Source organism: Myodes glareolus, chromosome 13, assembly GCF_982192425.1.
Source record: "Myodes glareolus chromosome 13, mMyoGla1.1, whole genome shotgun sequence".
Lineage (NCBI taxonomy): Eukaryota > Metazoa > Chordata > Mammalia > Rodentia > Cricetidae > Myodes > Myodes glareolus.
This window is the reverse complement of record NC_142038.1, coordinates 45121197-45145311: the sequence shown is the minus strand read 5'-3', so window position 1 is coordinate 45145311 and position 24115 is coordinate 45121197. Positions and strand designations below refer to the sequence as shown.

Genomic DNA, 24115 nt, shown 5'->3' with positions numbered 1-24115 from the left:
CGTCTGGTCCATTCATACCTACATGGTGAATAACGGGGTGGCAGCATGTGATTGGATTGTAGCCAAGGGGGTACCCACGCAAAGGCTGACGTTGCTGGTCCAGTGCTGTGTTCTGGAGACACCCCTTGAACGGGCAGGGCCTGGGAGGAGAAGACAAGACTCTAGAGACAGTACTCAGAACCCGTTTTCTACTATATTGTTTATGTAACCCATGCAGAGAAGTTCTTTTTTTAAAAGGTTATACAAAAGTAAGACTCTCATTCTGAGCCCACCAGGTCCAAATTTTTCCAGATTGATAGACACCTTCCAGTCACACTGTGTGCACCATTCCATGACTTTCTTTTTTTCCCTCTATGCCATCCACACTGAGCACACAGCAGTACATGCACATCTATCATCAATGCCATGCTGTGATTAATTCTCAACATAGTAAACTTCTGCATGAGATTTCATTTGCAGGGACTCAGGAAAGATCTTAAAACCTCATTGTACGAAGCAAGAAAGGATCCCTTCCGGTCACAATCCAAGTGTGGGACATACACTTTGTTCTACATCCCCAACTCAAAACTGGCCCTGCCGTCTCTCGGGCCATCTCACCAAACGATTAAAGCATGAGGCGCAGGGACAGCAGAGTAGCACAGGGGACAGTATGCTGAAGGGAAAGTCACTTCTCCATGTCCCAGCCTTTTCCATCTCATAACCGGCATAGCCTCTAACTGTGCCCACCTGTATCTCCTGTTTCAGCCTCACCCCCCCTTCTTGCCCCCCCCCACCGATTATCCACCCTAACAGCCTAGTCCAAGTTTCTGCCCTCTTTATTTTCCTCATTTGTAAAGTAGAAATAATACTCAGCTCATCACCCTCCATGTGATATACCGTGTTGGCACAGTATCCCTATCAGGTTAACTACTAGGCTAACCATACAGTGTCTACCATATAACAATCTCTTGAGAACATGGCTTTTAAAAACAGTTATTTTCTCGATAAAGTAACTTTAATTATTAGTATAGAAATCACTTCGTTACTACTATAACTAAACCAATCATCTTTGGTCCATCTACATCATGAGCTTGTTTAGGGTTGAGATGTTCCGTCAGTCCAGACCACTTAGCCATGCAAAGAATTGCATTCCACTTATGATAGCTCACATATTTTTAATACACTACCTCTTTATGGCTCTATAACTCTTGATTGACCTAGAACTTTGACGGTTTGTGTTGTATGCACACATAACAAGAGAGTATTAGGTCGCTTGAAAACTGCACACTGGCCAGATAGGCAAAAAAGCCAATTTTCCTCTCCACATCTATGGGAGTCAAAGACGTGTCTGTCTGGTATTGTTTTGACTTCCCTAGTTGCAGAAGCTTTCCTTTCTCCCTTTTTCCAAGGTGAGGTAGGTCAAGCTGTCAGTCTCTCCAAAGGCCTATGCCGCTAATCAGTGGAAAAAACGAATGTGGAAATGGAAGGGTCAGCCTCAGCGAATCGCAAAATGCTTGCGGCACTGAGAACACACCTGAACTCATTGTCCATGATAACTTCCTGCTTACACCTGAGCTCATTGTCCACAGTAACAACTTCCTGCTTGGTGAAGGTTCGCAACCACAATACAAAGTGTGGCTTGGCTCAGGCCCTCCATGCTAGACACGGATGACTTTGCTTTAAACATGTGTCCAAGCTGGCTAGTAGTGGCACACACCTTTAATCCCAGCACTTGGGAGGCACAGAAAGGCAGATTTCTGTGAGTTCATGGCCAGCCTCTTCTACAGAGTAAGTTCCAAGACAGCCAGGGCTATGCAGAGAAACCCTGTGTCAGGAAAAAAGAATGTGTCCAAGAACTGTCAGAAAAGACCATCATCGATAATATATGGTTCTTCGAACGCTTGGAGACCCTTTGAGAACAATCCACAATGCTTCACACAGTCTTTTCTCCAAAGGCAAGGAGCCTCCCATTTCTTTGGTCACTTATAGAACTTCTGCCCAAGGAACGGGACCTTCTTCTTAGAACCTCTTGGGGAGGACTTGGTTTCTGTTAACTGAGGAAGGAATGTCTACAAGAAGCACACACACACACACACACACACCACCCCTCAGACTTCTGCGTTGCTAGGGCACACTGCACTGTCCTTCACATAATAATGACAACCAGCAAGCACCTGTGCTTCAGGTGCTGCTTGGCAGTTTATATATCCTGTAAGAAGCAATCCACACTCCATGTTGTGGTTGGGAACCTTAGCTGAGCACCAGGAAGTAAGTAAACAAGGACATGAGCACAGGAGGTGTTCTCGGCGACTGCCCCACCCCCACACTTAAAATTTCTATTAACGATTTCTTCAGCACACAGGGATGGCAGCAGCCTCCTCTCCCTCTTCAGCCCTCCGCTCTGTTGTCTGCTCACTTTGTGCTTCTCACTTTCTTCTTCCTCTTTGGCCTGTCCGCCTCTCTGTTTGCTTTTTTCACTGTGAAACTTTATGTGTCTGTTTCCCTAGCCATCCTAAAGGGCTAGAGGAAGAGAAAAGGGGGCAGAGGGGACATCGATTGAAGCAGCATTCCTTCAGCTACCTCACACGGCATTCAACTAGACATTTACCTGCTGCCAGCAACAGCAAATAACACTAAAAATAGAATAGGTCACCTTTGAAAGACCCCAGGAGAGTGTGAGTGGTCATATTAGAAAAGCCTTACCTATCTATTCTGGGATAGCGGACACAGTGCATATCCAGCCCACATGCAATCCTCTATCAGCCATTCTTTTGCTGATACTGCTCTGTCATTCTGCAGATGGATCCTTGCAGAGACCAGTGCAGTCAGGGATCCCCACTTTCATGGTGGGATCTCTCAGGCGCAGCCCCACCATGGTGATCCGGCCTCAGAAGTACCAGTTCTATCAGCCACAGGGAATGACCTCTTCCCCAACACCCATGATGGTAGAGATGGGGTCTAAACCCATTTCTACTGGGGAGCCTGCCCTGACCTGCACCAGCAGAGGTAGCAAGACCAGGATCCACTCAGCGGCCAGTTCCCTCATCATGGAAGGCAAAGAGATACCCATCAAGAGTGAGCCACCGCCCAAGCCACCTGCATCTGCCCCACCCTCGATCCTAGTGAAACCAGAAAATTCAAAAAACGGCACCGAAAAGGTAGGGATGGAGTATACTTGGAAACCCGATTCTTTAGCCTCCCAGCTTTGCACACCACGGACATTGCCAACTACAATGGCAGCCTCCAATAGAATCTTCACACACACAACACAATCCTACCCCCCTCACAGCAAGCATGCCTTCTCCTTCATAAACATACTCCTCATTCTCTTTGTTCAGGCCTCTTCTATGATTCAGAAATGGCCTGGAGAAAACATGGCTTGATTTGAATCACTGCTGTGGTTAGGTGGCTCTGGCTAATACACTTCACCCTTCTGGGGCTTTGTTTATTCATTCATGATTTCCTTATTTGCCTCATCCATAGAAATAATAATATAGGGCCTAGAGAGATGACTTGGCAGTTAAAAGGACTTGCAGCTCTTATAGAGGACCTGGATTCAGTTCCTCGTACCCCCATGGTGACTTCACAACCACCCCACAACTCCAGTTCCAGATGTGATGCCTTCCTCTGACCTTGGCAGGGACACACGTGGCGCACATTGAGACATGCAAACAAGACAGACCCATATACATAAAATAAAAATAAATCTAAAAGATGTTAGGTAAATAATAATAATGGCCGTACATGGGCTTGGCGATGACATTATGTAAGATATGTGCAGTGTTTACACAGGGCTTGATACATACTTTTCCATCGAGTGACAGGAACAACTAAGACGAGGGAGAACTTAAGTGATGCCCAAGTCACATTGACTGGTGATTCTAACAGCTACCTTATTGTGGCATCTATGGCATCTGTCAGATCTGTTAACATCTGAAGATTTTTGTGCTAGAAGACATGGAGTTTTATAAGGTCCTTGAGGCAAGAGAGACAATGAAAAGGAGAAGGTGACATAAAGGAATCAGGTGATGTTCCTCACGATCCTTCATTGTACTGAGCATCACCGCACTTGCCAATCATTTCCCCCCACTACCACCCTCACCACCACCCCACTGTCACCCACACCCTACAACAATGGGCGGCTTGGGTTCCCTCCTATTTGCTAAGCTAACTACTAAATGTGCTAGCAGACACCATGCACAGAGCTCCATGTGTTCCATCTCATTAAACCCCAATAACAACCCTCTGAGGCAGGTATCATTTTCATCCTCATGTAGAATGAGGAAGCAAAAGCTTGGGGAGTTAAACATTGCCCAAAGCCACGCAGCTGGCATCTGTATCCAATACAAAAGCTCAGGTTCTTTCTACTCAGCCTGTACAGAAATGCACTTGGAAAAGTTCGTGGTGACTGACAGAAGGGTTGGGAGTGCTTATTCCAACTTCCAGTGTTCATGCAATCCAAAGGATCCCACGCCCCAGTTGTCCAATCTCCCAAGTCATCAGACACAACCCCCAGACTCTGACGTCCCAAGATCCCAGTGGAAACGGTGAGAATCAGAAAGCAGGGGAAACTTGGAGATAAAAACGAGGTAATCTTGTGGAACAAAGAAGTAACTCCCAGGAAGTACCACAGAAAGAAGGCTTTACTAAGCTGTGGAACAGTAACTAGCGGAAGCAAACACCTACAATTGCCAAGCAAGATGCATAACCACCTAGGGGACCTATGAGAGAAAGCAGAGTGAGATGGGGCTTCAAGCAAAGTGGAGACACAGTCTCATAAAAAGGGAGCAACCCTTCAGCTCAGCCAGGTGTTGCCAGTATTGATCATCCCAGAGCTCCAGATCTTAGGCTATTTTGGATGCTTGCATCTAGGTTTTATTTTGGTTTTGAGACGTATTTTCACTATATAGTTAAAACTGGCCTCAAACCCACAATCCCCCATCCAAATGCCTGTGCTACCACACTTGACTCTGTTTCGTCCATCTTTGAAAAACACACATGAAATGCTGCCCTGTATATTTGTCTAGTGGTCTTAATGTACAGAGAAGTCAGTCAACACTTCGAAGGCTAGATGGCAACAGCGGGTGTCCAGGGAACCAGCTCTGGGATGAGCATTTCTAAGGAGATTATGGGGAACTTGTGAGGAAGACCCAGGCCTCCAGAAAAACCTTAAGGAAAAACGGGAGGAGAGGAGAAAGGTGAACTTGTATTTTCCAGAAGGGTCCTTGTGAAGACCACTGTTAACCCTGTTTTCTCCCTTATTCACCCTCATTCTTCAATCCTTCTGCCTCAAGAACAGCTTCCCTGGCTGCCTACGAGTCGCTACTCCACCACCTCAGCGGCTCACGCGTCTCCCATCACAGCAGTGGGTTTGTCCCCTCTCAGGTCCCCAGCACCCCACAGGGTATATTACACGATGCGTAGTAGACACAAATGCTTGCTGAATGAACACCACATAAATGAGGCGTCTTGAGTGGGGACAACTGTGGAGCAGGGACACATCTTCTCCGGGGGTTGAGGGTAGAATACACATCTCACACCTGGTCCTTTGCTCCTCTTTCTGTCTCACAGCAAGTCAAAACCGTGAGATTTCAGAATTACAGCCCTCCTCCCACCAAGCATTATGCCTCCCATCCCACCTCTGGAAAACACGAACAGCCAGCCACCTTGAAGGGGTCCCAGCCTGAAGCAGTCCCCTCAGGAGCAGAGATGACCGTCCTATTCGCCCACCGAAGTGGCTGCCACTCGGGACAACAGACTGACCTCCGGAGAAAGTCAGCGTTTGGCAAGACGATGCCCCCACTATCCACTGCTTCAGCCACACAGACCGTACTTACCAGCAAATGATTCCTTGGGTGGCTTTTTCTTAGATACAAAAAGAGGTGAATTGCGTGTAAATACAGTCTGCCTCCATTACAGGCATCCTCCCGGTCTTCTAAGGATTCGTCTCCTCGAGCACCCGTTTTAACCTGAAGGACTGGGAAGGCGTGAACTGCTGCCCTGAATTGGTTGGCCTTCTCTCCCCATCCACCCTACCACCACCCTGAGACAGAGTTTCTCTGTGTAACCCTGGCTGTCCTGGAACTCACTCTATAGACCAGGCTGGCCTTGAACTCACAGAGATCCACCTGCCCCTGCCTCTGCCTCCCAAGTGCTGGGATTAAAGGTGTGCAACACCACCCAGCATGTTTCTAAACTTAGTGATTGATTCAGCCGAGCCTACGGCTTGAACCAAGGAATGGGGAAAACGTCGGTGCCTGGGCCTTCCGCGTGCAGGATTTGGCCCCTCGGCTAGTGCGCGCTCAACCTCAACGTAGTCTCCACATCCTAGGACAGCGCAGTATGGCAGAGGTGAAATTGTTCTCAGAGCCTCTTTGACCTCGTCGCCAGTCCACTCTCTCTCCGTCACACAGAACAGCCTCTGCCGTCTTCTGAGAAACCACGAAAACCGAAGAGAGTTACTTCCAGAGTTTACTACGAACAAGGCCAGAGAGGAGGCTGACTACCAAATGCCAAAAGATTTTTATTATGTGTTAAGCTCCTTGGCCCATTTCTTTCCATACATTTGTACACAGTAGATAAACAGGGAGCATGGAGAGGCAGATAAGGGACATGGATGGCATTATAGAACTTTTCATCCTTCCCCTCACAGCACAATGCACTTCAAAGCAACCTTGACTGCACAGTGAGTTTAGATCCATATTCTGCTTGCATTCCAACAGTTTTGCTCTCCGAGGCTCCTAACCATTTGAGGCATTGGGGCAGATGACTTATTTCCCCTAATAGGACAAAGGCAGAGGGCAAGAAGGGGTGCTCTTTGGGGAGAGCTGCTACCAAGGGAAGTGGACAGAGAAGGCTTGGGAAGAAAAAAGAGATAGAAGGAATAAAGGAAGAATTTTGCAGGCAACAGACACAGACGAGACGGGGCAGGAAGTGGGGAAGAATGGACTTCTCAAGGAAGACTATAAACAGGCTCGGTGGGTGCAATGTTTACACCACTGGCAGAAGGGGGAAGAGGACAGAGTCTGCCATGGAGAAAGGGTCAAAATGAAGTGACTCCACATGGATGGACTGACGTGAGCAGGTCTGGCCAGGGAGCTTTGTGAATAGGGCGGGGGAGCGGGGATGGCAGCTCTGGGAGTCAGGGTCACGCTCTAAGACAGCCCATTAGTTCTCATTAAATGTAATTGTTGTGACTTAGCACTCATCACATGCCCATCAATGTGGACACTTCGATGCATAAATGCCACTTGCTACTAAGGCTGGATGCCACTTAAAAAAACAAAAAAGAGGCAGGTCTAATTAGTCCTTTACCGCAGACAGTTCTTGCAGGTCTCGGGATTGCAAATATATATCTTTAACCCGCCCACACACTTGGCAAACTGAATGATCTGTAGGCACTTCTAGACATTAATAGAATAAAATGAAATCATAATCCTGCCAAAGAATACGACATATGTGCTTGAGTTTTGGAGCCCGTGGGGCCCACGGTAGCATGTTGTTCTTGCATTTCTGTGAGATTGGGATTCATGTACACACCATGAAATCAGCATGTTCAACTCAGGACAGCCAACTGGATGGAGAAATAGTACAGTCGCAGGGACAGAAATACACGATGATCTTTTCTAAATGTGGGTACCCCTGCCTCATCTTTACTGCAGAAAAAATCACTCTCATTAAGTATACCAAGTCACTCTAGACCCAGAGCAGCAAATATACAGTATAATAAGCCAACTGATTGTTTAGGCCATTCCCCAGTGGCAACTGGTCCAGTTTGTGACTATCAAGTAGAGTGTTTACAGGGCAACAGAAAAGGATTTCTATGAAACAGAAATGAATATGGAACATGAAAGAGAAGTTTTTCAGTTCCTGCCATCTCTCCAGGATAACCTCCCAGAGTGGAAGGCCTCCCAGATCATACCGCCAGTGCTTGGGTGGGATGAGCTGATATTGTCAAGTAAAAGCTGATTTCATGAACACCTTTTTTGACGAAAATGGAACTTTTTTTCATGTATCAGCCCTACCATAACATTGATAAGTGTATTCTGACATTTAGTTGTAAGCAAAAGCCTATTGTGCTTCCTCCAGTTGTGTGTTATTATTCTCTCATATATTACATCTTAACAACAGCCTCCCCTCCCTCCACACCTCCCAGTTCCCCCTACACACAACTCCCCTCTCCCCAGATCTACTCCTCCTCTGTTTTCCCTCCAAAGAGAGCTGGTCTCCCAGGGATATCAACTGAACACAGTATAACAAGTTGCAATAATAGATCATGTCAAAGCTGGATGAGGCAAAGGGTCCAGCAGAGGAAAAGGGTCCCAAGAGCAAGTAAAAGAGTCAGAGATACCCCCTACTCCTATAGGGGCCCCGCAAGAACAGCAAGCTACGCAACTAACATATATGCAGAGGACCTAGTTCAGACCCATACAGGCTCCCTGATTGTTGCTTCCGTCTCCGCAAGCCCCATGAGCCCTGGTGAGTTGATTCTGTGGACCCTGTTCTTCACAAGCGTCTTCCACTCTTTTATTCCACCAACACCTGTCTGACATTTACCTCCATGCTGGATACAGCAATGAGAATCATACATTCATCTCCTTGTATACTTACCGTAAAACTTTGCAGGGCAACTCTAACTGTTCCCTTATAGAGCCGAGGAAATGGAAACTTGAAAATTGGCCACAGACTGGCTGAGACAAGGATGAGAACCCAAACTATCTGGTTGCAAAATCCGTCTGGGGACTGTAATGGATGAACCAAAAGACCATTATTCACTGCGGGACAGTGAATGAGTCCCAACTGCTAGAAGGCAACATGGTGTAATTTTGGCTACAAATTCAGAAAAGGCCAGCAGGCTCTGCTGGACACAGAGTTCAGGTTTCTGTTTCTCATTTTCTGGGCAGACTATCCCAGACATTCTCTTTCATCAGTAGGGGTAGGAATGCCAACCTCACTGGACCACTGTGGAGATTACCCAAGATACGAAAATAACTTAAGGGGGCTAGAGAGATGGCTTAGCAGTTACGAGCACTGGCTGCTCTTCCAGAAGACCCAGGTTCAATCCCCAGCACCTACACAGCAGCTCACAACTGTTTGTAACTCCAGTTCCAGGGTATCTGACACCCTCACACAGACATACATTCAGGCAAAACACCAATGCACATAAAATAAAAATAAGTTACTTCTAAAAAGGAAGAAAAACAACTTAAATGATGCTTAATGAATACCTACAACTGCTAGGTTTGGTTGTTTTTAAGAAAATGGGACTGCTGAACCTGGTGGCATACACCTTTTAGTCCCAGCACTTGGGGAGGCAGAGGCAGGAGGATCTCTATATGAGTTCAAGACTAGCCTGGTCTACACAGCAAGTTGTAGGCCATCTAAGGCTACATAGTGAGACCCTGTCTCAAACAAAACAAAACAGCAAAAAAGACTTTAAAATTCCAGGTGGGAATTTCTAAAGCAAAGGGTCTGTCCAACACTGTGACATTAAAAGGAAATCCACACAGCCTGGCCTCAGAGCTCAGAACACAGTCTGAGTCCTGAAGAAAAGGCAAGAGAGAGAGTGAACAATGGAGACGTGGGTTTCTGAGTAGACAGAAAGCTTTCGCAACTGGGCTTAAATGTAGCAGTCAAGCCAAGTTCCACTGACAAATCTGCTCCTTAGTAGAACATTCCAGAGAACCAACACTCCAAGTCTGAAGTGAAATTCCTTTCTGAACACGCTACACCTCCCAGCTAAGAGTCAGAGGTCCTGGAAGTACCTTGCTGCTTCAGGCTCAGACCCTGACACCAAAGGGGTTCGGGGTAGGATGTGTTTGGAGGACATGGGAGGACAGCCGAGAGATGGCAGTGGGCCACAACCATCTGAGGGCCATACTGAGAAAAAGCTCATCAAGGACCCCCCCCCCATCAGAGCTCATCTTTTTCCTTTCTCCCCTGGGTTTACCCTTATTCCCACCCCTCACCCGTCTCTAAGGCAGGGCTCTTGGAGCAGAAGAATTTGAAGCAATGTCGACTTGGTGAGTCCTAACACTGACCCAATGACTCTGAGTCTCAACATCTCTTGAAAAGTCAGACTGCCACGCACACCAGCTCTACTGTGTGGCAGCAGCCTAAAAGAGCTGGGAAGGATACGGTGGCTTCAACAAAATAGCAACAGCCCTGTCGGTGTGCCAGTTCCCCAGGCCTGCGTCATTCATGCACACAATCCATGCTTGATTTAGGCGTACTTCCCCTTTGGGTTCCATCTCTCAAGTCATCAACCCTTCCAAAGTTAGAACTAATTACTAAAGATTAGTTGCCCAGGGATTCTCAGATCTCCCTAGGATAGTGGTCCTAATCTAGGACCTTGAGAGTCATATTCAGCAGTCTTTAAGTGAAAACAAGGCCCCCAAGTGGCTCAGAAGATCCAAAGAAAAAGATCTCCTCCACCTCTGTCATGGGCAGGAGCATGGCTACACCGGTGCTTAGAAAACTGAAATAGGTCTGTACTAAAATTACTGAATTGCAGGTACTCAATGCTCCTTGCAGCTTCTTCCCATCCCACACCTAGATTTTTCCCCCAGACCCTCTCCTCGCCTCCACCACCCAGCATCTAGCCAGAGACACTGAGATCACCACCATAAATCCCTTCTCCATTCTGATTGGCTAGTGCCTATGTCTGGTTACTGACGTCTGACTGTTGCCCTGTGATACAAAACAGGGCCAAAGAAGTCACTCGCAGGAAATAAACAGTACCAGAAAGCCCTGAATTCCTCCCAACCCCATCCTAGCCCAGGGAAGAAGCTAATCACGTGGAGGTAACCTGTGCCCCAAGCCTACCTCTTCCAGCTAACACTGCGTAGGCACACGCAATGCTTGTGTGGTTCCCAGCTCCTCCTCACTCATGTAATGGCAGGTGTGGAAATCGTTTATCTCAAAGATAACCAGGCCTCCATTTTTATCCTTTCAACCCACCAGCCACCACACATCTCTGGATTCCCTGGGAAATGAGGAGCTGCAACAAGAAGGATGGCTAATACGCCCTCCCAGCTCCTCAGACAAGACCACGCATTTAACAAACTAGCCTAACCAACGCTGGAGCCACTGTTGCTTCCCTTGCTTATACCTTGAAAGGAAAAGACTCCAGTCTTCTCCTGTTGGGCGGATATACACAGTCCCAGCCACTTCTGATGTGACTATGAAGGACAGTTGCTTAGGGCGTGTGTTTGGTAGGAAGGACTAAACAGGTTAACACTGGAGACTCTTTCAGCAGCTTGGTGTCATTGGGAATAAATCACACAAGGACATTTTGCTTAAAATAGAGCAATCGTAAATGATCAAGCTGTCTGCCAGAGTTATGTCCTAGACCAGAGTAGAGACAAAATGTTCCCAGGAGGCCCTCAGTCCACTGATCTACACTTTGACAAATAGATAACTTCAAGGGTGGGATTCAAGGTGTACCTTCAAATAAAACGCCAGGAAAGTGGGGAGCAGAAAACAGTATAGCAAAGAGTGAAGTTATCCATCAGTCACTGTGGACTACAGTTTAGGAGAAGTGATAGGGACAAACTAGTTTATAAGAGACAAAAATAGGTATAGCTCACATAGTGTGGGATTTCTTGTTTCTGGATTAGGGGATTCTGTTATTTTCCCCTTTTTATTATTAAATGTTACATAGATATGAATAGATCTACACCGTTTATAAATATATAAGATCATTAAACAACCATATCGGTACACAGCTTTTTAAAGAATAGTAATTGCTAATTGAGGTCCCGCTGTGTGCCTCGCCCTCCTCTATCCCTCCCAACCACAGTCCTGAATTCCACGCTTATCTTTGCCTTGTAATGTTCCCACACATGGGACAGATGGAATTCTCAGCACTCCCCACAGAGGTGCCCAGTAAACAGTGACGTGGATGCTGCAACACAAAGCTGCAAACACTCCGAGTGTTTGAAGCCCCATCTGGCTCCTGCCACTGCGATTCCAGGACTTTGGTTTGTAGATGGAGACAGATGAACTGATGTGTCTGGTTTTGAGATGACGCTAGGGGGATTTTTCAAGATCTCTCCCAGGAACCCCTGTCGCTTCTAAGTTGAAGCCACGCCTAAACTGTTTGAGGTTGGGACTTCGTGGCACCTTTTTTCTGAGCCTTCGCCTAGCAGCTCTGAGTAGGCAGCTATGGAAACCCAGAGGGCTCCTTGGGATCTGAATCTGAAGGTGTCTTGGTGGTTGTGGTCATCATCGTGGTGCTGCTGCTACTGAGATGTTGTTGATGACGATGACAATGTCGTTGCTGCTGCAGAGCTCAATGATGACGGTGACATCAACAAATGCCCGTAAGAACTCCATGAGGCATGCAGTGAAAATCTGTTTTGATTCCCAAACTGCAGATCAGAAAACTGAGACGCAGAATGTTGTGGTTTCATGTGTAAGGTCACAAAATCAGTTGGATGTGGAGAGGAAACAAAAAAAAAGAATAAACCACAAACAAAATTGCATCTAATGAGAGGATTATCATCATTTACTCGGCACCTGCAACGTGCAAAGGATTTTACATGTCTCATGCATTCCAGCTAAACCATCTGCCCTATGAGAGGTGTTGCTTTGATATCATACCATTGTGGAGAGCGGAATGAAAGCTCAGAGCTCAGCTTGGTCAAGGTACAAGAACCATAATCCAAACTCTAAATTCAAACTTCCATCTTAAATCGCAGTCTCCCTTTTCATCAATTGCAGCTGTTAGAGGCAGCTGTTTGTTCGTCCTGGCCGCCCAGAACTGAAATAACAACCCAGAAAGTGTATTAATTAAATCACTGCTTGGTCCATTAGCTCTAGCTTCTTATTGGCTAACTCTTATAACTTAATTGAACCCATCTTCATTAATCTGTGCATCACCACGAGGTCGTGGCCTACCAGCAAAGTTTCAGTACATCTGTCTCCAGCAGCAGCTCCATGGCTTCTCTCTGACTCCACCTCTTTTCTCCCAGCATTCAGTTTAGTCTTCCCCACCTAGCTCTGTTCTACCCTATCAGGCCAAGCCAGTTTCTTCATTCGTTAACCAATAAAAGTAACACACAGACAGAAGGACCTCCCACACCAGGCAGCTATAAAGATACTTTTAATATGGTTGAGGTTGGAAAAGATAGGCCAAGGGTCAGTGTTGTTGAGATCATGAGGATTAGGCTAGGGACAGGTAGAAGAAGGTACATCTTCAAGCCTTCCCAGCGTTAAACAAAAGAAGATCTTGTCCAAGAGGCAGGAGTGGGGTGCTGTGGTGGTGGTATAGCAGTGAGCATGGCTGCCTTCGAAGAAGTCTCAGTTGGAGGAAGGTAACTGAGAGGGTTCTTCCTGGAGAAATGCTGAAAGCAAAACTAACCCTTCTTAAGGGCTGCCAGCCACAGCCTGTGCGAGGCAGGACGTAGAAGCACAATGGCCGTTTTGTATTCCTCAAATCACTCCCTCTCCCTGAGATATTTCTGGGTTTGCCTCTCTTCATACTAAATGACACGGAGCAGATTCCCAGAACAAGAAGGAAATGATTTCCAAAGCAATCCTATTTTCATCTCCTGTGGAAACAAGAGGGCTCACGGAGATGACATCTTCCAGGGTCCCATGCTGATGTTTAAACAGAGCTCAGAGACAGCCCTTTTAGAGGCAAACCGATTGTGCAAACAGGGAGTCTGGTAAGGACTAGGACATTGTCAGCCAGGATGCAGGGACAAAGCAAGAGGCACTTGCAGATGCTTTATCGTGCGTGGTGAGCAGTTTGCGTGGACACCTTGGAGACAGTGCCAGCTTGCTCAACGGAGTTAATGGAAGCAACTGTGATGTCCAGGTTTGACTGCCATAGATCACTTGGGACCTGCTTGCCAGAGTCATCCTAAGGTCCTTCCCGTGAACCATGGGAGGGGATTGTCAAAGCTTTTTATTGGCATGCAGGAGACCCGCACAAATAAACACACAGGAAGTCTAAGGAGACTGCTTTAAAATGCAGGTGTGAAATGTGCTGTCCTTGAATGACCTTGAACGTCCTTGAATGAGGATTAAATAAGGTAACAGACCTAATGTCATTAGCTCTGTGCCAAACACATAGAAAGCTCTCTGTAATGCTGTCATTATTATCCTCACACACCCTCTCATCTGATCCTCAGAACAGCCCCATGAGTTAAGTACCACGTTCCCTATTTTCGGATCAAACAACTGAAGGGGATAAACCATTCGTTCATCTAAGGTCACACTTAGGAAGCAGTAGGCGGCCTCTCTTTAACCTCTTAGGAAAGCTGGTGGATCCATGAGGCTTGCAGTAATGTGACAGTTATTTTGAAATGCATTCTGTGCCGTTGCCCTCACCAGTCCTTTCCAGTTATCTCCGCCCGCTCACCAGCTCGTCTGATGTTTAGGGCTGTCTCTATCCCAGAATGCAGCTAGTAGGTTCACTGTTCTCCACCTAGGGACTTGCAGCTTCCTAGGGTTGACACAACTTGTGCAGTGTTCGTTCTGATTTGCAAATGGCTCTGGCAGGACAAGCTTCCAGCTGACTGGCGGTTTCAATGGCAACTCCTCCTCTTTGATGTCGAGTAACAGAAATCAAATGTCTCCGGCACACCGTAGCTCAGAAGACGAATGGACTCCTTAGTTAACCCCTGCTGGATGTGCCATCACGGCCTAGGGGATCTGGACCAAAATCTCTATCCCATTTAGACTCGGAACACTTGTGTCCTAGGTTAAAAACCAACCTTATTTCATCCACTCACTTTTCATTCGGCCATACTAGTCAAGCACCTACTGTGGACCAGGAATTATTGTACAGGATTGGAACACCACGGTAAATAAGGCAGGCCTACTTTCCGTATCCCTGAAGGGAGCAAACAATAAGCAAACACACACACACACACACACACACACACACACACACAACTGTTACAGGACAGAGGTTAAGAAGGCAGCAGAGAGAGGGCGTAGAGGATGGCTGAGAGGTGTGAGCAGTGTGGCCAGGGAAGGTGTCCTCAAGAAGGGGACATCCAAATTGAAATGTGATGGGCAGGAAGGAACCAGACGTGCAGCACAGAGAAGGAAAAGACGCTCAAAGTACCAGGGGCTCACAGGCTGGCTTCCACCAACTGCCCTTCATTCAACAAGCACCTTTATCTACAGTAATGATTTCTTTCTCTTTTTTGGAGACAGGGTTTCCCTGTGTAGTCCTAACTGTCCTGGAAGTTGCTCTGTAGACCAGGCTGGCCCCGAACTCACAGAGATCTGCCTGCCTCTGCCTCCTGAGTTCTGGGATTAAAGGTGTGTACCACCACCAACTGGCTTCAGTACTGATCTCCTGAGAAGACAGTGGGAAGGGAGATGGAGCTTCTTTTCTGCAAGAGAGACCTTTGTAGGAAAGATGAACTCTGGAGATGCTTCCTGAGTTACCAGAGCAACATGAAGGTTGTGGTTTTCTTCACCTTCACACCCCTCCCCACCCCCCGCCCCTCTGATCTCCATCTCTAGAACAGGAAACTTGGCCCAGGCACCAGGATCCCAGGAATTCAGGGTTTTAGGCACTCATTTCCCAAAGGAACCAACTCCCGAGGCTCTTTAAGACAATGACTGCACAACTCTGTCGGGGGCTTTCAGAAAAGCCCAAATGGTGATTTAGAATTGTATAGACAGGCATGAAATGTCATCTCTCTTTTATGGTCAGAATGAACTTACCGAAGTTCCACACCCACCAATGCACTCAGAAAATACTCAGTGGTGAGTCCCTGTCTTTCCTTGCCTTTCTTCTTTTCGCTCCTCCTCCTGTCTTTCCCAAGTTTCTCTGGCATTGCACGTAAGAGCCCAGGCTGTAGAATTGGAACATCTGCATTGTATACAAAGAATGACTTGCTGTGTGTCATTGGGCATTCACTTCACCTCTCTGACACTCAAGCCTTTCAACGATGTGATGGGATTAGTAATAAAGGCACCATATATACGTATGTATATATATATATATATATATATATATATATATATATATATATATATATATACGTATATATCATATGTGTATGTGTGTGTGTGTGTGTGTGTGTGTGTGTGTGTGTGTGTATTCCTGGCTGTTGTTTTCTCTGTTTTGTAAATTAAAATGTATGATTTTTAAGAACTCCAGGAAATGAGTCAGGGCATTTTTCTTTTTAATGGCAAAAGGAACTCTGGCTGTATGTGGAACAAGGAACCACCACTTGGTGATCCGTTCCCATGTATAAGATTTCTTTCCTTTAACCAAGAAGCAAGATCATGATGGGTGACCTTCAAGGAGCCTCTTAGATCCATACTACTGTCTTTGAGCGAATAATTCTAGAACCCCTGCTGTGGATCAGTCTTCTGTGTGCTCTCCTGTATTGACACTTGAAACTCTCCTCCACAGCAGAGTATTATCACAATCCTTGTGTTACCAACAGGGAAGGTTAGGACTACAGAGATTAATATCCACAGGATCACAGACTGGGCAATGACAAAGCTTAGGGGGGAGAAAAAGCAATCTGCACCCAGCCTGTGGCTGCCAACTGCTCACGGCCTCATCTAAATGGTCAGTGAAAAGCTTGTCTCAGACATCACGGCTTTCCACTTCAGACAGGTTTGTCTTTTGAGCACTCGGTAAGTAAAGAATTACTACCTGCCTAATCCTGAAAGCCCTGGCCAGGAGCACTAATGAAGGGCTGATTCCAGGTCCTTCACGATTCTAGCATAGGAAAAATGCAGATCTCCTTTATTAATGAGGTTTTGCAGGTGCCTATTAAAATGTCAATTGCTCTCAGAGTCGGAATTCTTTCTACATCATTTGGTACAACCTGGAATGTCAGGCTAATGTGGCAGTGGCCTTCCCTTGACAGTCCTTCTTTATGACCTCCCAGGCCTTGCACTACCTCTCAGAAGCACTGCGTCCCAATCAGCGTCGTTAAAAAGGCAAACAATTCAACCTGTCTTTCATGGGAGCCACCTATAGTGCTCCCCAGTGACCTTGCCTTCCCTCTCAGAGGGACGCTCTCTCCCCAGCTGACACCAGGACTGACAAGCAGATCACAGTGGATGCTTTCTAGATGGAGAGCAGGCTGGCCCTTCGCTGACAAAAGCCCGGCATGCATCCACACAGGTACCCGCGTCAGAGGCAGGATGTTCCTGAGACGGACTGAGTTCTCCTCTAAGAGCTAAACCTCATGAATAACAAAACGCAACATCTGCCTATGTTTTGTAGTGAGAACGACCTAATACCAAGTCCTGAGTAATAATTTAGCAATAAAGTGATACAGAATTCAGCTGGGAACACGCAGACTTGTATTCACGCCTGCTTCTTCTGCTGAACGCGAAGCAGCCACCTGGCACCTCTGGTGGTTCTGGTCGCCGTTGTGTTGTTTGGAGCATGTTTGCTGATGAGTAAGGGTTATACCGAGCATGCAGCCCCTGAGAGCTCCGAGAAGCTTGACTTTGAGCCCAGATGAACCGTTTAGGAGCCTGGACTCTTGGTCCTCTCAGTCTCTGGAACCACAGATTATAGTTCTTTTGGAGACGAGAGATCTGGGTAAGAATCCCAAATTTAGTACAGTAAGACCCCACGAACTTGGCTTACAACATCTGTCCTTGCTACATTTTCCAAAATAAAACCAAACTAGCCTGTTCCATGAAAATGAGCTCCCGGTTAGAAGTCAGACTTTCGGTGAAAAGTAGGCAGGAACATGGAAAACACCGTCCACTAACTTCCTGCTTTGCTGGGTTTCCATGGGAACTCGTGGACAAACTGAGGCTGTGTGTATTAGAAAGCAAGTCTCAGAATTTGTCAGACTATTTCTCGTTATATTTTCAGCACTGTCCTTTCCTCTTTCGGCACGGTCAGTTTGGACTTCGTTTGTACTGCAGATCTGAAACAGTTGTCCTATCGGATTTTTTTCAATCGTCTTATTTTCCTTCATTGCGCTTCTGGCAGCAGTCCTTGGTACCCGTTGATTCCTAGTGTGCCCATTCAGGCCACTTGCCCTTTCTGCATAAGAGGACACCAGAGACACAGGGTGGCACTTTCTCCCAGGAAAAGCCTCAAAAGACAAGACAACAAAGGAGGAGTTGAACGGAGCTCAGTTGGTCACACGAGGATGGCTAGGATGCATGCAGGTCAGGTTTGATATTCAAAATGAAATGCTTGAGGCCTCAGAGAAATTCTGAGAGCTCATGAATTTTAGCTTATTTCCAAAATAATTTCAGGCTTACATAAATGTTTTCTAAAATTGTACAAAATATTCCCATGCACCATGCCAGTAGGTTCCCCAAATGTTAACGTTTGCCGCGCAGGTTTTGATTTATTTTTTTCCCCTGACCCACTGGAGAGGAGGTTGGAGACCAAATGGTAAGTTATAGTGGCACGTTTCAGAGTTTGTTTACAAAGACAAGGGTATGCTCATACACAAACGCCAGTGCAGCTAGGAAATCAGGACATTGGCTTTGCAGGGTGCTATTAACTAGTCCAGATCTTACTCAGTCGCTGTACTAGGTTTTTTCCCCCAGTTGTCCCATTTTCCTTTATAGAAAATCTTTACAAAACCTTGTCTAGGATCCCTTCCAGGTCCACGTATGGAGCACGGCTGTCATAGCTCTCCAGTCGCTTTCAATCTGGAACAGCTCAAGAATGTCTTTCATGATCTTGTTCTTTTGAAAAATACCATTTATTTTATAGGATGTCTCTCATTTGGGTTTTGTCTTCTATTTCTTCATCATTAGACACAACCATTCACTTTGGATAGTAACAGGATAGTCCAAAGGATCAAATGAGATCTCTGTATCCATGCTAATAAAAAAAAAAATCTCTAATCAGATTGATGACAACCTTAATTGTTATCATAGAACCTTCATCCAGTAACTGATGGAAGCAGATACAGAGATCCACAGCTAAGCACTGGGTCGAACTCCTGGAGTCCAGTTATAGAGAGGGAGGAGCAACATTATGAGCAAAGGGGTCAAGACCATGGGACAGGGAAACCCACAGAAACAGTGACCTGAGGTAGTGGGAGCTCATTGATTCTGGACTGACAGTTGGGAAACCTACATAGAGCCATGTAGGTCCTCTGAATGTGGATGAGACTTGTGTGTCTTGGGCAGTTTGTAGGGCCACTAGCAGTGGAACCAGTATTTATCCCTAGTGCATGAAGTGTTTTTTTTTTTTGGTTTTTGTTTTTGTTTTTTTGAGCCCATTCCCTATGGAAGGATACATTGGCCAACCTAGATACAGCGTTGATCCTGCCTCAACTGTTGTGACAGACTTTGCTGACTCCCCATTGGAAGCCTCACCCTCTCTGAAGAGTGACTAAGGGGTGGGGTGGAGGGAAGATGGGGGAGCAGGGGGAGATGAGGGAGATAGAACTGGGATTGGTATGTAAAATGAAAAAGTCATTTTTAAAAATTCTACAAAAGAAAAAACACTTTGCTACAGAATGCATGTGCTAAGTGTAGAGAAACTGGTGGAATTAAGACGTCACTGCTTGGCCACAACAGGAATAGCTGGTTCAGACAAGAACCATCAATAGATGTTAACACTAGCTGGGTGACAGCTGGAAGAAGCGGGAGCATCACCTGATACCATGTTTATTAGTCACAAAGGGGGAAATGGCAACTTTATAGTTTAGGGATCCAAAGATCCATCAGTTTCAGCAGCGCTGGGGAAAGACTGTCCTGAGCATCGTCTGAGAAGACAGACTTCTGTAAGAAGAGGGGACCAATTTCTTCCCTGACTGCTTGAGTTTTAAAGAACTGTAGTCCTTCCTTGCCCTAATAGATTCTGAAATCTGTGTTCACCTTCACAGAGCCTGCTTGCCAATCAGCTCCAGGAAAGATAGGAACACTTAGGATGCTGAAGGAAGCATCCAGCCTGCTGGATAGAAGATTCTCAATGAGACTGTGGGGCATGTGACATTCTTCAAACAACAGGGATGGCACTGGATGGCCAAGAGTCCAGCTCCAAGAGAGGAAGACATCTGTCTTCAACCCCTGATGGGTGATGAGCCAGGAGGGAGGAGAGCGAGGGAGCCACATGCCATTCATATTTCACAGCCCACCCCTCCTGTGTTACTCACTCTGTTGTCAGAGGGATACTCGACCTTGTCAGTTGTCACAGCTTGTCACCTCACCAACAAATTAAAAAACCCTATGCCTTCCAGTCCTGTGCCTGCCTGTCTCTCCAGCTCATGACTGAGAGCAATGCAGGGGCTGACATGGTATTCCTCTCTCAGGTTTGATCCAGGGAGGTTGCTGTGTGTACACCATGTCCTCTAGGAATTCACCCCGTCCGTGACGCCTTACCATGAAGCCTGCCTGCTAGCCACTCCATCTTTTTCTATGATACCTTCAGACTCAGAGGATGTCTGTTAGAACAGTGTTTCTTAAACCTTTTCCACCTGAAACCTCTTCACTTAAAAGTTTTTTATGCAATTCTGAGTGGATAGGTAAGTTTTAAAGGGTATATAAATCAAATTCCAATAATAAATCATAAAAATTATTTTAAAACAGCTCTTTGGTATACATATAACTTTACCATTTATTAAAGGCTAAAGCAAATTTGCACACCAATTATATGGATGTGTCCTTATATGATACATAAAAAATTAAATTTTATTAGGCATGGTGGCACACGTCTGCAATTCCAGAATGTGGGTTGTGAAAAGACCAGAGCATTGGAAGTTCAAGGCCATGCTTAGCTGTATAATAAGTTCAAGGCCAATGTGGGATACTTGAGACCCTGTACAAAAAATAACACAAAGTAAAAAAGAAATGAGTTTTGGATAAGAGTTTGATATTGAATGTCAAAATATCTTCAATGTTCTTACAGTTGATCAATATTTTGATTTCATGATCATTAAGGCTGAACATTGCTTTGCAAAAACACATAGTACACAGTGTCAGAACTATATTTAGAGCCACTTCATAAACTGTTGGGAATGCCATTCTAATCCCAAACCGAAATTAATTTAACAACTTTTATGAAACTATCAACAACCCACAGAGCAATTTTTAAAATGGAACATTTTAACACAATGCAACTGAAAGATAAGAAAGGATGGTAAAAGAGAGAGAGAGAGAAGAAAATATTAAAGATTCTTGTTTTCCATAATAAATAGAAGCAGAAAATTTTGCATGTGGGTTAAAAATGCTGGAATTCACCAATATTCTCTAAGCCAAGGAGTTCATGCAGCACCCAGTGGCATTGTGCGGCAGTCTGCACACTTGGTGCACTGTTGCATCCCTTGGCATTGCATGCATATCTTCACACTTAGTGCACTGCCACATGTTCAACAGTGAAGTCACGCAATGATGCATCATGGACAAGGCTGCCTGAAACACCACCAACTCATTATGCATTTGACTCCAAATTACTTCTTGCTCATTGTGTTTGGAAACCATACATGTTTGGTGTATTTTTCATAACTCCTGACATTCAGTTATTTAAGTCCCAGATGGAGTGGCAACCAACAGTTTAAGAAGCTGGGTATTGGGGCTGGAGAGATGGCTCAGTGGTTTAAGAGCATTGCCTGCTCTTCCAAAGGTCCTGAGTTCAATTCCCGGCAACCACATGGTGGCTCACAACCATCTGTAATGAGGTCTGCAGACATACACACAGACAGAATATTGTATCCATAATGAATAAATAAATAAATAAATATTTAAAAAAAAAGAAGCTGGGTATTATGACATAGTGGCCAAGGAATAAATAGTTGTGCCCAAGAACCTCAGATAGAAAACCTCAGGATCAAATAAGACAGGCATCACAGAGTATTGTGTCTGCAGAGGGGCTATTTAACTAGAAACAACTGTATGTTTATAAAGCCATCATAAAGGCAAGCCAATGGAAGGCAGTCTATTCCTGTGTGAGTGAGTGTGCGTATATATGTGTGTGTGTGTGTATGCATGTGTGCAACTACAATCTAAAATATGATTTTCAAGTTATGTTAACCCAAGGGAGACATTAATCATATAAGTGAAATTCTCAAACAGTTCTGAGGGTTTTTTCTAAAACCATGTATTACCATCTCCTTCCTTTTTTATTTTATGTATTTTTTATTTTTTAAATAATCTTATTTTACATACCAATCCCAGTTCCCTCTCCTTCCTCTCCTTTCACTTCCCCACCTTCTCCCCACTCCACGCTCCATCCATTCCTCAGGGAGGGTGAGTCCTCCCATGGGGAGTCAACAAAGTCTGTCACATCACTTGAGGTGCAGGACCAAGGTCCCCCCCTCCCCTGTATCTAGGCTGAACAAAGTATCAATCCATAGAGAATGGGCTCCAAACAGCCAGTTCATAAACTAGGCATAAATACTGATTCCACTGATAGTAGCCCTACAGACAACCCAAGACACACAACTGTCACCCACATTCAGGGGGCCTAGTTCTGTCTTATGCAGGTACCCCAGCTGTCAATCCAGAGTCAGTGAGCTCCCACTTGCTTGGGTCACTTGTTTCTGTGGGTTTCCCCATCATGGTCTTGACCCCTTTGCTCATAATACTGTTCCTCCCTGTCTATGACTGGACTCCAGGAGTTTGGCCCAGTGCTTAGCTGTGGATCTCTGCATCTGCTTCCATCAGTTACTGGACGAAGGTTCTATGATGACAATGAAGGTAGTCATCCATCTGTTTACAGGAAAAAGGCAGTTAAGGTATTCTCTCCACTATTGCTTAGCTTGTTAGCTGGGGACATCCTTGTGGATTCCTGAGAAATTCCCTAGTGCCTGGTTTCTGTGGACCAATGGAATTGAATCAAAGACCCTGATATCAATCCAAACACATGCTTTTTGACAAAGAAGCTAAAATATACAATGGAAAAAAGAAAGCATTTTCAACAAATGGTGCTGGCATAACTGGATGTCAACATGTAGAAGAATGCAAATAGATCTATATCTATTGCTATACACAAAACTCAAGTCCAGATGGATCAAAGACCTCAACATAAATCCAACCACACTGAACTTCACGGAAGAGAAAGTGGGAAGTAGCCTTGAACTCATTGGCACAGGAGACCACTGCCTGAATATAATACCAGTAGAGCAGACACTGAGATCTATAATTAATAAATGGGACCTTCTGAAACTGAGAAGCTTCTTTAAGGCAAAAGACACAGTCAACAAGACAAAAAAGCAACCTACAAAAAGGGAAAAAAATCTTCACCAACTCCACATCTGACAGAGGGCTGTTCTCCAAAATATACACCTCAAGAAACTAGATATCAAAATATCAAATAATTCAATTTAAAAATGGGGTACAGATCTAAACAGAGAACTCTCAACAGAGTAATCTAAAATGGCTGAAAGACACTTAAGGAAATGTTCAACATCCTTAGTCATCAGAGAAATGCAAATCAAAACAACTCAGATTCCATCTTATACCTGTCAGAATGGCTAAGAACAAAACATAAATGAAAGCCTATGCTGGAGAGGATACAGACTAAGGGGAACACTCCTCCATTGCTGGAAGTGCAAACTTGGACAGCCACACTGGAAATCGATATGGCGGTTTCTCAGAAAATTGGGAGTCAATCTACCTCAAGACCCAGCAATACCACTCTTGGATATACACCCAAAGGATGCACACTCATACTACAAGGACATTTGCTCAACTATGTTCATAGCAGCATTATTCGTCATAGTCAGAACCTGGGAAACAACCTAGATGCCTCTCAACCAAAGAATGGAGAAAGAAAATGTAGTACATCTCCTCCCTTTTTAAGACTTTGGTAAGAAAGCTGTTTTTAAAAGGACACAGTTCCATAATTATCCAATGTAATGATGGGGTAGAGTAGTTTTTTTTTTAAGTTGGGGGTTCCTAATTTGGTACTGAAGCACGCTGTTCAGTCTTCCATCCAGTCCTTCCCGTAAACAAGAGTGAGCGCTTGCCCAAGTGTGATTAGGGGAAGGGGTGGACTGGTTTAGGGGAAGGTTTCCTTCAGTGTGGAGCTAGCCCATGCAACAGCTATGAGCCACCTACACTTAAGTCCTGGTGAGTGCACTTGCCAAGGTACCAACACAGAATTTCACACTGGGGGAGGGGGGAATTTTTATTTTATAAATGGCATATTTATAAATATACCATTGAATGGGAACAAGCTGTCCTCATCAAAATTGGGGGATAACATAACTTAGTCTCC

General features: G+C 45.4%; 1 protein-coding gene across 6 annotated transcripts in view; it reads left to right on the top strand.

The window, feature by feature from the left end:
* Positions 1 to 7956, top strand: part of Sh3rf2 (SH3 domain containing ring finger 2) — a 107299-nt gene extending 99343 nt beyond the window's left edge. For all 6 annotated transcript variants that reach the window (XM_085699922.2, XM_085699920.2, XM_085699921.2 and 3 more), the window contains 2 exons: positions 2779 to 3137; positions 5551 to 7956. In XM_085699922.2, coding sequence (XP_085556048.2) covers positions 2779 to 3137; positions 5551 to 5826 — 635 coding nt within the window. In that variant the 3' untranslated portion in view covers positions 5827 to 7956. The remainder of the gene's footprint in view (positions 1 to 2778; positions 3138 to 5550) is intronic.
* Positions 7957 to 24115: the final 16159 nt, after the last annotated feature.